Below are 15,473 nucleotides of genomic sequence, written 5' to 3'. Positions count from 1 at the left end.
AAATGAATCAACCCCAGGAATTTTTTCTTCTAAAGCCTGATGCTTATTCTATTTGTTTGTTTTGCCAAATCGCTAAGTTACAGGGACATAACAACACCAACACCATTAAGTCAAGCAGTGTTGGGGTACAAACTCAGATGCACACACATAAACATATACATATAAATATATACGACAGGCTTCTTTCAGTTTCCATCTACCAAATCCACTTGCAAGGCTTTGGTGAGCCTAAGTCTATAGCTGAAAATACTTAACCAAGGTGCCAGCCACGTGGGTTAATTAACCACCCACACAAAGGTGCTTCCTACATGGTTGCTCAACCTGCTAGAAATAGCAGCCAAATGTCATTCCAACTAAAACCCTGGATCTTCAAAACAAAAATAATGGATACATTGGATAATGAAATTAGAGATAGACATTGAGCAATAAAAAAAATGAAGACAAAAAAGACTGACAAGATGATCAGGGCTGTCCTGCCATTGGTTATAGATCTCTCTGCACATTCAAAGCCAAACCTGAAAACTAAACAACTGTGTGTTTGTCATAAAGTGATTGACTGAGATTTTGTTGTTTTCTTTGTTTGGTGTTCTCAATATTTGACACAAGGCTTTTATTGTTTAATACAAGTCTACTATTGTACTGATACCTATTGCTAACTACTCTTTACTTCACAGCTGACTGCTCAGCAGATGTTAAAAACTCATTGAAATTACCACTTATCCCACCCACCCCTACTCTTTATTCTTTACTCTCTTTTACTTGTTTCAGTCATTTGACTGTGGCCATGCTGGAGCACCGCCTTTAGTCGAGCAAATTGACCCTGGGACTTATTCTTTGTAAGCCCAGTATTTATTCTATCGGTCTCTTTTGCCGAACTGCTAAGTGACAGGGACGTAAACACACCAGCATCGGTTGTCAAGCAATGTTAGGGGGACAAACACAGACACACAAACACATACATATACGACAGGCTTCTTTCAGTTTCCGTCTACCAAATCCACTCACAAGGCATTGGTCGGCCCAGAAGACACTTGCCCAAGATGCCACTCAGTAGGGCTGAACCCGGAACCATGTGGTTGGTTAGCAAGCTACTTACCACACAGCCACTCCCATATATATATATATATATATATACGATGGGCTTCTTTCAATTTCCATCTACCAAATCCACTCCCAAAGCTTTGGTCGGCCCGAGGCTATAGTAGAAGACACTTGCCCAAGGTGCCACGCAGTGGGACTGAACCCGGAACCATGTGGTTGGTAAGCAAGCTACTTACCACACACCCATATTTTTTTTTTCTGTAAATCATCTATTTTCTATGTTGACATGGGTTAGACAGTTTGACAGAAGCTGGCAGACACAGAGAGCTGCACAAGGCTCTGATTGTCTATTTTGGCATGGTTTCTACAACTGCATACCCCTCTTAACACCAACCACTTTACAAAATGTGATTATAAAGATAAAAAGCTTTGATAAGACACCTGAACTCAATTATTAACCTTCAAGTTTGTTTCTTACGTAAGCTTCAAGTTTGATATAGTTATGAGCATTTTAAAATAAAATAAAATGGAAAAGCAGTTCAAAGTAAATTTAAAATGCTGACCTCACAAATTGGCGTGGCACCTGTTTTACAACTATTACGATTATAATAAAAGCTTTTGATATGACAACTAAATTCAATTATTAACCTTCAAGTTTGATATAGTTATGGGTATTTTAACGCTTTGTAGTGGTGCATGGCTTAGTGGTTCGGGTTTTGGACTCATGATTGTAAGATTGTAGTTTCAATTCCTGGACTGGGCAATCCATTGTGTTCTTGAGCAAAACACTTCATTTCACATTGTTCCAGTCCACTCAGCTGGCAAAAATGAGTAATTCTGTGGTGGACTAGCATCGCATCCAGGTGCGGAATACATATGCCATGAAACAGGGAAACTGGCCCTCATGAGCCTGGCATGGCTCAAAAAGGAAACCTTTATTTTCATTTTAACCCTTTAGAATTCGAATTATTCTGTCAGATATAATCCTTATTTATTCCTATTGTTTTGAATTAATCATGCATTACCTCGTAACTTTGAGATTTCAATGATGTGCTTGTTTATTTTTAGTATGACATTGTAGGGTAGGTGTAAGAGGTGGTATATGGTCAGTCTGTACATAAAGCAAGTATAATATTTGGGCTAGATATGGCCAGTTTAAATGCTAAAAGGTTAAAATAAAATGGAAAAGCAGTCAAAATGAATTTAAAATGCTGACCTCCCAAATTTGTTTGGTACCTTTTTTTTACAACTATCAAGATTATTATGAAGTCTGTGGTAAGACAACTCAAATTCAATTATTAGTTTGTTTCTTAATCAGCTTCAAGTTTGATATCGTTATGGGTATTTGTTTGCTCAAGATTTACAGACACACAGACAGACAACTCCTCCCAACCTGTCATTCTCTCCATCAGAAAATTCAGTGAACCAGTGATTGGCTCGCTTAAAACCTGTAACCACTGATACTATTGTTACACAAAAATGCTATAAAATAAAATACAAATAGGAAGTTTACTGTGTCCATGTTTTTGTTATTGTTGTTTCGCATCAAATCAAATCAAATCCCATTTAGAATACTTATGATCAAAGGCATTCCATCCATAACTTCCTTTCTGTTATCTTTTTCTTTTTTTCCTTTTTTTTCCCTTTTTTTTCTAGGTAGTGTGTTCCAGACTACATTATCAACTGTCCTTGTTTTATTTCTTTTTAGGCTGATAGCATGATGTAAGAGAAACTCAGTTGCTATTTCTAGCATGTTGGGTGACTATTTAACCCTTTAGCATTCAGCTTACTCTGTCCAATGTAAAGCTTATTTATTGTTTTGAATTAACCACGCATTATATCATAGCATTGTGGTATGAGAGGCTTGATTTGGTCAGTTGGAACTTTTAGGGTGGATATTGTTGGTTTAAATGCTAAAGGGATAAAGGCTACACTGAGCTGGTCCATAATGTTTGTGTTGTTATTTCCGATGGCTATGATGTATTGAAGGTTTTGATTAAGAATTATTTCTGGACTCGACCCACCAAGAATTTACATCTGATGCTGCAACACTCAAAAACATTAAATTTATAAAATAAATTTTTAAGTTATTTCTTTTAGTAATTTTATGGTATATGTTCTTGAACAATATTATTTATTTACTTATTTTTTCTACTTCCTGGGTCTGGAGGAAGAAGCAGTTCTTGTGGCTTTTGCATGCCCTCTTAGGCTAATGAGATGAATACCATTAATCCTTTAGGATTTAGGCTGGCTTTATCCACCGCTTGGCCCAGTGGTTAGAACGTTGAGCTTACAATCGTGAGGTTGTGAGTTCAAATCCTGGACCGGGCTGTGTGTTGTGCTCTTGAGCATGACACTTTATTTCGCGTTGCTCAAGTTCACTCAGCTGTAGAAATGAGTTGCAACATCACAGGTGCCAAGCTGTATCAGCCTTTGCCTTTCTCTTGGATAACATCAGTGGTGTGGAGAGGGGAGGCTGGTATGCATTGGTGACTGCTAGTCTTCCATAAAACAACCTTGCTTGGAATTGTGCCTGGAAAGGTAACTTTCTAGGTGCAATCCCATGGTCAGTTATGACCAAAGGGTGTCTCAGCATCCACCCCAAATATTCTACCTGTTTCATGTCCAAATTGACCAGATCCAGTCTCTCATACCCACTCTGCAATGTCATTCTAAAATTAAATGATCACGTCACTGAAATCTCAAAGCTATCAGATAATGCATGATTAATTCAAAACAGTTTGAATAAATAAGTATTACATATAACAGAGTAATCTTAATGTCAAAGGATTATACATACATATGTACATACATGCATACTTTATTACTTTAAGCATTAATACTGGCCAGCCCAAATATTCTATCTGTTCTATTTTCAAACTGACCAGATCTAGCCTCTCACACCTACCCGACTAAGACATTCTCAAAATAAAACTATCACTTAATTGAAACCTCAAAGCTACAAGATGATAGCTTCAAACCAATGTGAATAAATAAGCATTATATTTGACAGAGAAACTTGAACGCTAAAGAGTTAATGTACTTGTTAAACATTTGTAAGTCAACACTTGCAGTAAAGACATGACCAGGGAAGGTATTCAAGGGACTTGGTGTTCTGGGAAGGCAGGGCTCTCTTCCTTATAGCCACCTGAGCAAATGTGCCCATCCTAGGTTTTTAAATACACTCTGCACTTAAACCCAAGCTCATATCACCCATTTTTGGCTGTGCTGCTGTCATCACCATGTCTTATAGCCTCCCCTCTTCCTCCTCTGCTTCTGTTTACATGTTTTAGGCTATTGAATATCGTTTAATGTTTATCATCATCGTTTAATGTTCGCTTTCCATGCTGGCATGGGTTGGATGGTTTGACTGAGGACTGGTGAGCCAGAAGCTGCAACAGGCTCAATCCGATTTGGCAAAGTTTCTACAACTGGGTGCCCTTCCTAACGCCAACCACTCTGAGAGTGTAGTGAGTGCTTTTTACGTGCCACCAGCACGAGGGCCAGTTAGGCGGTTCTGGCAACAACCATGCTCAAAAGGTGTTTTTATGTGCTACTTGCACAGGAGCCAGTCCAGCAGCACTGGCAACGACCATGCTAGAATGTTGTCTTTCATGTGCCACCAGCATATGTGCTGGTAAGTTGACACTGGCAGTGATCACGCTCGAATGGTGCTTTTCACGTGTCACCAGCACAGGAGCCAATTCATGGCCCTGGCAACGATCATGCTCGGATATGCTTCTTTTAATGCTCCACTGGCACAAGTGCCAATCAGGTGGTACTGTCATCGGCCACATCAGCAATTTTGATTTGTTTTCACTTGCCTCAATAGGTCTTCGCAAGCAAAGTTCATTGTCCAATGAATGAGGGGTACTCATAAGTAGGCTGGTTACACCCCACACACATACATATACATATATATATGTGCTTAAAGCTTTAAGATTTAAATAACTCTTTTTATAAATCCTTTAGATTAACTCTAATGAAAGAAATATAGATGATTGTTATGGTTGGAATTAACTCACCCATACCAACCTATATCTTCTTGAAACAGCTGTCAGACTTTGTACCTGCTCAAGATTACTTTTAAAATCATTTTATACAAACTTTCTCATCTACTTGGATTACCGCTCTACATTCACCATTGGCATATCTTAATATCCTCATTGATTTGATTTTAATGTGGACATACATTATGCCATACAGGTATGGCTGCATGGTTAAGAAGTTTGCTTCCCAACCACATGGTTTCAGGTTCAGTCCTACTGAACATCAAAAGTTCTCAAACTTTTAACGGCGGTGCATCAGCATGGTCGCAGCTCTGAGCTGAAACTAGAAAAAAAAAAAATACAACCTCGCAAATGCATTTTTGTATTTTTATATATATTTATAAATTTTTATATTATATCTTGTGTCTATGAATGCGCATCTGTATACTGTAGATATTCCAACACTTTGAAATATATTGAGTGAATATGAACACTGACCTTTGAAATTTGTCCTCTCGTGTTTGGTTTTATATATCATCATCATCATCATCATCATCATCATTTAACGTCCGCTTTCCATGCTAGCATGGGTTGGACGGTTCAACTGGGGTCTGGGGAGCCCGAAAGCTGCACCAGTCCAGTCAGATCTGGCAGTGTTTCTACAGCTGGATGCCCTTCCTAACGCCAACCACTCCGAGAGTGTAGTGGGTGATTTTATGTGCCACCGACACAGGTGCCAGACGAGGCTGACAAACGGCCACGCTCGGATGGTGTTTTTTATGTGCCACCGACACAGGTGCCAGACGAGGCTGGCAGACGGCCACGCTCGGATGGTGTTTTTTATGTGCCACCGACACAGGTGCCAGACGAGGCTGGCAGACGGCCACACTCGGACGGTGTTTTTATGTGCCACCGACACAGGTGCCAGACGAGGCTGGCAGACGGCCACGCTCGGATGGTGTTTTTATGTGCCACCGACACAGGTGCCAGATGAGGCTGGCAAACGGCCACGATCGGATGGTGCTTGTTACGTGCCCACAACACGGAGGCCAGTCGATGCGGTACTGGCTACGGCCACGTTCGGATGGTTTTCTTATGTGCCACGTGCCACCGGCACTGTACACAAAGATACAAATTCCATTGATGTTCATCTATTTTGATTTGTTTTGATTTGATTTGATTTTCACTTGCCTCAACAGGTCTTCACAAGTGTCACAAGAAGGAAGGTATGCACAGGTGGACTGACTACGTCCCAGGTAGGGGCCATGGGTTATGGCCTGACTAGTCTTGCCGGTTCTTCGGATGGTGTTTTTATGTGCCACCGACACAGGTGCTAGATGAGGCTGGCGAACGGCCACGATCGGATGGTGTTTGTCATGTGCCCACCGCACTGACTACGGCACTGATGGATTTCTTGTGTGCCACAGGCACTGGTACCACAAGATACAAATTCCATTGATGTTCATCTATTTTGTCTATTTTGATTTGATTTGATTTGATTTGATTTGATTTTCACTTGCCTCAACCGGTCTTCACAAGTGTCACAAGAAGGAAGGAAGGTATGCACAGGTGGACTGACTAGTCTTGCCGGGTCTTCGGAAGGTGTTTTTATGTGCCACCGACACAGGTGCCAGATGAGGCTGGCGAACGGCCATGATCGGATGGTGTTTGTTACGTGCCCACAGCACGGAGGCCGGTCGATGCAGAACTGGCTACGGCCACGTTCGGATGGTTCTCATGTGTGCCACAAAGTGTGTGCCACCGCACTGGTACCACAAAGATACAGATTCCATTGATGTTCATCTATTTTGATTTGTTTTGATTTGATTTGATTTTCACTTGCCTCAACAGGTCTTCACAAGTGTCACAAGAAGGAAGGTATGCACAGGTGGACTGACTACGTCCCAGGTAGGGGCCATGGGTTATGGCCTGACTAGTCTTGCCGGGTCTTCGGATGGTGTTTTTATGTGCCACCGACACAGGTGCTAGATGAGGCTGGCGAACGGCCACGATCGGATGGTGTTTTGTCATGTCAGTCGATGTACTGGCTACGGCACTTTCGGATGTGCCACCGGCACGTTCGGATGGATTCTTGTGTGCCACCGGCACTGGTACCACAAGCGGTACTGACTACGGCCACGTTCGGATGGATTCTTGTGTGCCACCGGCACTGGTACCACAAGCGGTACTGACTACGGCCACGTTCGGATGGATTCTTGTGTGCCACTGGCACTGGTACCACAAGGATACAAGTTCCATTGATGTTCATCTATTTGATTTGTTTTGATTTGATTTGATTTTCACTTGCCTCAGCAGGTCTTCACAAGTCGGAAGGTATGTACAGGTGGACTGACTACGTCCCAGGTAGGGCCCACGGTTATGACCTGACTAGTCTTGCCGGGTCTTCGGATGTTGTTTTATGTGCCACCATGTTCCCACAGCACGGAGGCCAGTCGATGCGGTACTGGCTACGGCCACGTTCGGATGGTTTCTTGTGTGCCACAGGCACTGGTACCACAAAGATACAAATTCCATTGATGTTCATCTATTTTGATTGATTTTGATTTTCACTTGCCTCAGCAGGTCTTCACAAGTGTCACAAGAAGGAAGGTATGCACAGGTGGATCGACTACGTCCCAGGTAGGGGCCACGGGATATGGCCTGACTAGTCCTGCCGGGTCCTCTCATGCACAGCACACTTCCATAGGACTCGGTCTTCAGTCATTTCCTTGGTGAGACCTAAAGTTCGAAGGTCGTGCTTCACCACCTCGTCCCAGGTTTTCCTGGGTCTACCTCTTCCACAGGTTCCCTCAACTGCTAGGTTGTAGCACTTTGCACACAAACTATCTTCAGCCATTCTCGTCACATGACCATACCAGCGCAGCCGTCTCTCTTGCACACCACAACTGACACTTCTTAGGTTCAACTTTTCTCTCAAAGTACTTACACTCTGACGATTATGAACACTGACATTACACCATCCATCGGAGCATACTGGCTTCATTTCTTGCAAGCTTACGCATATCCTCAGCTGTCACGGCCCATGTTTCACTACCATGTAGCATGGCTATATAAATATAATGTACATGTATGTTGTATAATTAGCTAAGTTTACCCTGGACATACATATGCAAGCATATTATGCTCATAAGTCACAGGTAATGACAAAGATAAATATGAGTTTATCAAGAATCAAATTTGAAGTAAACAGAAAATGGAGAAATATTGATCAACAACAATTGACTAACATCAATTATTACTTTTTAATACAAGTCTATTTGTATTGAATTAAAAAATATAATTGATGTAAGTCAATTGTTGTTGATCAATATTTCCAAGCTTATGAACGGGTCTTTCACAAAATATTTACTGTGGTCACATTTATTTAAAAATATTTCTAAATGATTAAAATATTGTGTTTAATAAAAGTGAAAATAGAAACATTTACTGTAAAAAAAACCATTGGCAAGTTAAAGTCACTAATGTGTCTAATGGAAAGGTTAGTTTCTTCCCTTTCAGGGTTAAGTTATTTTCAGAGTATTTTACCATTATGCACTGTTTTTGGGTATTTATATTCCCAAAACCTCCAATATCTCAAGAACCACTGGTCCAATTTATGCAAAACTTGCTTTATTCCGTTTGTATTCACATTTCAGAGGCACTTTACTTTCAAAGTATTTTCCCATTACATGCTGGTTTGGCTGTGTAACATTGCAAACAAGCAAGATCAAAGTTCATTTTTAATAGTATATAGATACATGTTTGTGTGTCTGTGTTTGTCCTCCAACCACTGCTTGACAACCAATGTTGGTGTACTTACACCCATGTAACTTAGCAGTTCAGCAAAAGAGACCATTAGAATAAGTATTAGGCTTACAAAAAATAAGTCCTGGGGTCGATTTGTTCAACTAAAGGTGGTTCTCCAGCATGGCTGCAGTCAAATGACTGAAAAACAAATAAAAGAAAAAAGTAAATATTTCCATTTCTTGATTTTTTTTTATTCCCTTTTTTTTTTTCTCTTTTAGTGCTGTCGACATTCTACGGCGTGCATCAGAATCGAATCACATGGAACTTGTCATTACAAGGGATGAACAAGCTAGGTGAGTATGTATGTATATATACATATGTACATCATTATTCATCATCTGGCGCCTGTCTTCCATGCATGCATAGGTAGACAACTACCCCAGGCTACTATGTCTGTTTTGGCAGGGTCTTTACAGACAGACGTCCTTCCTAACACTAACCACCCAGCAGAATGGACTGAGTGCTTTTTATGTTGCACCAGCACAAGCAAGGTCAGTTTTGGCAGGAGTTTTACAGGTGGATGGCCTTCTAAATACCAACCACTTTACAGTAATATATATATATATATATATAGGCAGGAGTGGCTGTGTGGTAAGTAGCTTGCTTACCAACCACATGGTTCCGGGTTCAGTCCCACTGCGTGGCATCTTGGGCAAGTGTCTTCTACTATAGCCTCGGGCCGACCAAAGCCTTGTGAGTGGATTTGGTAGACGGAAACTGGCAAACAAAAGAGATTACATTTCCATGCCATGAGAAGTTAAGAATTTCTAAACATTTTTCTGTAGTTTAATATACTTATTTCAAGGTTATTTAATTCCTAACATTTTTTTTTAAATTACATTTCCTAAAATATTTCATTCTGAAATTTTTAATTTTTCATATACAATGAAAGAAAATATGGCAATTTCAGAATTTAAAATCTGAAAACATTTCCATGTATAATAATTTTTTTTTTTAAGTTTAATATTATTTTATCAAAAATTAATCGGTTTTGTTTCTCTTTATCTCAGCATTGAATTTGTGGAAGTTTTCGATTCTAATTCAATACACTCTGCTAGTCCACCCTGCAATTTGAATCTCTTCAACAAGTTTGTTCCAACCTCGCCTGATTATAATAGTAAATATTCTCGAACGCCTTCACCTAGAACAACTTCCATCACAGAAAACTCCAGGTCAGTTTCACCACAAGCAAATTCACCAAAGAATTCTCCTAGGACTCCAACCTCTGCTCGAGCCGCCTCTCCATTTTCTGCCACACCTCGATCACCCTCTCCACAAACAGCCTCCCCAGTAACAACCTCTCCAAGAGCTATTTCTCCATTGGTGAATACACCGAAAGCTTCTTCTTCACAAATATCTTCTCAAAGAGTATTCTTTCACCCATCTGTTTCGAGTCCAACTTCTCCACCTACTCTGTTTGCTGCTAATTCTCCACAATCTCCTCCTCCACAAAATGCCATACCAAATTTAAATTCTTCATCACCTATCCAATCAATGACAAATTCTCCACAGCCTGTTTTATCTGAAACAGATTCTTCTCAACCTAACCAATCAAAACCAAATTCTCCCCAATCTATCCTATCCAAAGGGAATTTATCTCAGACCACATTATCAGAGACAGCCCAGGAACTCACTGTATCCGAGCCAATATCTTTTCAAACTTCTCCTCCTGTGGCAACTTCTCCTCAGTGTAACTTAGAAAGACCTAATTCACCTACTGTGCCATTACCAAGACCTTATTCTCCATCTGATATTGGTGCAAATGATATCTTTCCTGTATTTTCCCAAGCGAATAATGCTCCAGCTACTTCACCACAAATTACATCTGCAGGGGCCACTCCTTCACCTGAAAATCACTCAGATAGTAAGATATATTTTTACCTTTCCTTCGTAATTTTGATTTTTTTAAATATTTTTTATTTCTCTTTTTTTTTTGTGTAAGGAAAATGGTTAATATTATATATTTAAGAATACATGAGCGAAACATCAGCATGGCAAAAAAAAAAGTGATTAGTTGTGTTTTTAGGTTAGTATTTTTACCAGTAGACGGCAGCATTTGTATATCCATTCATCATCACTTTCCATGCTGGTATGGGTTGGACAGTTTGATGGGGAACTGGTGAACTGCAAAGCTGTGTCAAGCTCCAACATCATCTTTAGCTTGGTTTCTATAGCTTGATACCCTTCAACAGAATTAAATACATTCAATAACTTTCATATTGAAGCTCAGTACAGTTTTATAGGCCAAACCATTTTAAAAACATTTTATGTAAATACACGAGGTCAAAATTCAATTTCATTATAGGCTTTGATGAAAGTATGTTGAAAAGAACACTAGTTGAACCTGCAACATTACAGTTGTATTGGTTGTGTATTTGGTGTAATCTCTGTAGGCGCAGGAGCGGCTGTGTGGTAAGTAGCTTGCTTACCAACCACATGGTTCCGGGTTCAAGATGCTTGGCATCTTTGGCAAGTGTCTTCTACTATAGCCTCGGGCCAACCAAAGCCGTGTGAGTGGATTTGGTATAGGGAAGCTGAAAGAAGCCCATTATATATATATATATATATATATATATGTTTTTCAGTGATGAGTACGATGTCGTCAGCGAAACAGAGGTGAGTGAGGAGCTCGCCATTGATGTTGGCACCACCTTGCCAGTCAATGCCTCTGATGATCTGTTCGAGACATGCAGTGAAAAGTTTTGGGGAGATTGTTTCTCCTTGCTTCACTCCCTTCTCGACCGGCAAGTATAGATGGGCTGGATAATCGGTGGATGCACGCAGTTGTCGAGTGGTACCCGCGTGAGCGGAAAAGACCTCTACAACGGTGGAGTTACGATTTCAGGAGGACGATTGGGATCACGTGGATGAGAAAGGCGCGATCCAGAGAGGAGTGGACAGCGTGCTGTGACCAGCGGTGTCAAATGGACGCCTGACGGACTGGTCGGTCAAGGTGAAGGTGATATATATATATATATATATATATATATATATATAAATGTATGTATGTGTATGTTTGTGTGTCTAAGTTTGTCCCCCCAACATCGCTTGACAACCAATGCTGGTGTGTTTACATCCCCGTCACTTAGCAGTTCGGCAAAAGAGACCGATAGAATAAGTACTAGGCTTACAAAGAATAAGTCCTGGTGTCGATTTGTTTAACTAAAGGCAGTGCTCCAGCATAGCCACAGTCATATGACCGAAACAAATAAGAGAATAAAACCACGTTTCAATCTTTGTAAAAAAGAAGTGAAGAACTATTGAAAGCTACAACAATTGTTGGGTACCATATTATCACATAAGGGTAACCTAAGCTATTTTCATGTCTGCCATCTAATCATGAAGTGTTACTATCTATTAGGGAAAAAAACTATTAAGTTTTATGTAGATATACATTCATATTTAGATGAATTGAACCCTTTTGCATTCAGATTATTCTGTCAAATGTGATGCTTGTTTATGTTGTTCTGAATTAAATCAATCCTGCATTATCTTGTAGCTTTGAGATTTTGATAATATGATTGTTTACTTTTAGAATGACATTGTAGGGTAGGTGTGAGAGGCTGGCTCTGATCAGTTTGAACATAAAATTGGTAGATTATTTGGGCTGGATATGGCTGGTTTAAATGTTAAAAGAATGTGTGAGTGAGTGTGTGTGTGTGTGTGTTTTTATTCATACAAATACACATTGCTTGTTTACTTTGTATTGCATTATGTTTCCTGTTTCATTTTTTTTTTTTTTAATGTCTGTTACAATTAAAGAAGTAATTATTCCTTAAATATTATTATTATTGTGATAAATGCAGTTCCAGATATTATCCTTTGATCCTTTTGAAGAAACAATATACCATCAATTGATATGCCTGGCGTGATATCAGAAGATTTAAGGAACTCAACAGTTTTATGGTTAAGCACTTATTGTCACAGTAATTAATTTAATTGAAATTATTTTTAACTGATTTGGTTCATATCAATTTTTGTTTTTTACGCTTATCTAAGAATTAATCTTTAACCAATATGAATTATTCAGAATTTCTCCCACTTTCCATCTTTCTTTCAGTTTTTCTGCTAACTCCTCCAATTCACATTCATTTGTTGTTTTTAATTTATTATGCTATTATCACCAGATCGTAAATGGAATTCCGACTATGACTTCCCAGACACATATCAACAAATTCACAAATATGACAAACCATTTACCTATGGTATCACATCCCCTACAGAAGTAAGTATAATCACCATTAACATCCTTTGTTCTTGGTTTTGTTAGCTTCAATATTTTTCATGTTATCAGTTACCAATGAAATTTGCTTGTATTGTGTTGACGTCTACCTCTCAGTTACATTGACTGCTGTTCTCTTGTTTCTTCTGGATATCTAGTTTAGATCTATTAGCAGTTGTTATTATTATCATTATTGCAATCGAAATCACATTCGATGACTGGCATCTGTGCTAGTGGAATGCTAAGAGCACCACCCGAGCGTGATCGTTGCCAGAGCAGCTAACTGGCTTCCGTGCTGGTGGCATGTAAAAAGCACCATTTGAGCGTGATCGTTACTAGCGTCACTTTACTGACACATGAAAAAACATTTGAGCGAGGTCGTTGCCAGTGCCACTGGACTGGCTCCTGTGCAGGTAGCACGTAAAAGACACCATTTGAGTGTGGTCATTGCCAGTACCACCTGACTAGCCCTCGTACCAGCGGCATGTAAAAGCACCCACTACATTCTCAGAGTGGTTGGCGTTAGGAAGTAGAAACTCTGCCAGATCAGATTGGAGCCTGGTGTAGCCATCTGGTTCACCAGTCCTCAGTCAAATCGTCCAACCCATGCTAGCATGGAAAGCGGACGTTAAACGATGATGATGATGATAATGGCAAGGCTGCAAGCTGGCAAAATCATTAGCACACTGGGCAAAATGTTTAGTGACATTTTCTGTTCTTCACAATCTGAGTCCAGTTTTGTTTGAAATCTGTCTTGTAAAATGTTGTTTGTGTCTGTGTGTCATTTATATTGTAATTTTGATTATGATAATATCATTGGTTGTAAATATTTCTACAAACCAATCTTTAGTTCAGTTGTGTTAACTGCCATCACCTTCTTGGAGTTTCTTCTGGATATCTGAGTTAGATCTGTTAGCTCTTGTTATCATTATGTGTTAATGACTGGTTGATGTCTGTTTTGTAAATGTTTTATGTATGTATGTACGTATTGTGTATATGTATATGTCTATGTCTGGTCATTGAAACCAATGGTTTTGCATCCACAAAGGGCTTAAGCCCTGTGGACTTTTTTTGTCTGTTTTTGTTTTTGCTTTAAACTCTGACAAGCCATCCACAGGGCTGATCCCTTTGTGGATGACCGGACATAGACTTAATTACATATAAATACATTACTGCTCTATGCTTTAGAGTGTGCTGCTTTTTCGGATATATGATACATTGAGGATATATCTATATTTTTATGTGTGTCTGTGTTTGTACCCCCACCATCACTTGATGGCTGATGTTGGTGTGTTTACGTCCCCGTAACTTAGTGGTTTGGCAAAAAAAAAGAAATCACCTGATTGCTAAGCTACATTGTTAAAGCAAAATATGCTTCTGTTAAGGTGTGTGTGTATTTACCCTCTGTATGTTGTAGAATTTTTGTTGATACAGTTAAAAACTTTACATCTTATTCTATCAAAATATAGTTCATTTTGTAGTGAGAATAAAGCAGTTGTAATACTGAATATAAAGAACCACATGGTTACTTATTAGAACTTTGATATATACAGTCACTTAACCTGCTTTTTTCAACCTCCTTCCTCCTTCTCACAGTGTGTAGTTTTATTGAAAACAGCCGGCTCCGGTTACAAGAGGTCTAATCTCTGATATTTTATTTGAAGCCATATAATGTTTTGTTGTTGCTGGATGTGTTAACTATAAAAGTGTGAGTGAGTGAATGAGTGATAAAAAATTTTTTAATGAGTGAAGTTTATGATTTGGGTTTTAAAACCCAGAGTTGTTTCAATTATATTATTAATACCACTAGAACTTAACATGAAACACCTTCGTTTTGAATAATGAGTTTTCATTTATAGCTATGTTAGAAACTACTAGCATGGTAATTATGACAAGAGAGAACAGGTCACAAGATTAAATGTTTTATGGTTAAGAAGTTCACTTTGCTATCACATAGTTCTGAGTTCAATCCCATTGTGTGTCACCTTAGGCAAATATGTATTACCAGAGCTTTGACGTGACTCAACACAAATCTCTTGAATGAAATTAGGTAGATGGAAACTATGTGGAAACCTGTCAGATACACTATCTCTGCTCTTGGATAGCTGGCTTAATCAGTCGCCCTGTTTTACACAACTTCCTGGGCCTTGGGAGACTTTATCAGAATATGCCAACCACTTTACAGAGTGGACTGAGAGCTTTTTACATGACTCTATCTCCAGTGCTTTTTACATGGCACCAGCGTCAATGCTTCTTACATATCAATTCTGTTGTGGTGGGTGGGTATTCTTGAGTACAACAACATACAGCATATCTCAGTCTTCTGTCATCTTCGTATCTCTCTTTCTCATTCTCTCACTCTTTCTCTCGATCAAATCTTTGTAATTTGTTTGTTGTGCAGTATGATGTTGTCT

The 15,473-nt window shown here is 39.4% G+C and overlaps 1 protein-coding gene across 2 annotated transcripts in view; it reads left to right on the top strand.

Moving 5' to 3' along the window:
* The window catches only part of LOC115222572, a 101,070-nt gene that overhangs the window by 56,360 nt on the left and 29,237 nt on the right, over positions 1–15,473 (top strand). For both annotated transcript variants that reach the window (XM_029792848.2, XM_036511523.1), the window contains exons 6-8: positions 9,056–9,130; positions 9,848–10,701; positions 12,965–13,062. In XM_029792848.2, the coding sequence (XP_029648708.1) occupies positions 9,056–9,130; positions 9,848–10,701; positions 12,965–13,062 (1,027 nt within the window). The remainder of the gene's footprint in view (positions 1–9,055; positions 9,131–9,847; positions 10,702–12,964; positions 13,063–15,473) is intronic.

The sequence above is a fragment of the Octopus sinensis genome, linkage group LG20, assembly GCF_006345805.1.
Source record: "Octopus sinensis linkage group LG20, ASM634580v1, whole genome shotgun sequence".
NCBI lineage: Eukaryota > Metazoa > Mollusca > Cephalopoda > Octopoda > Octopodidae > Octopus > Octopus sinensis.
The sequence above is the reverse complement of the archived record's forward strand: the minus strand, read 5'-3'. Positions and strand labels throughout refer to the sequence as shown.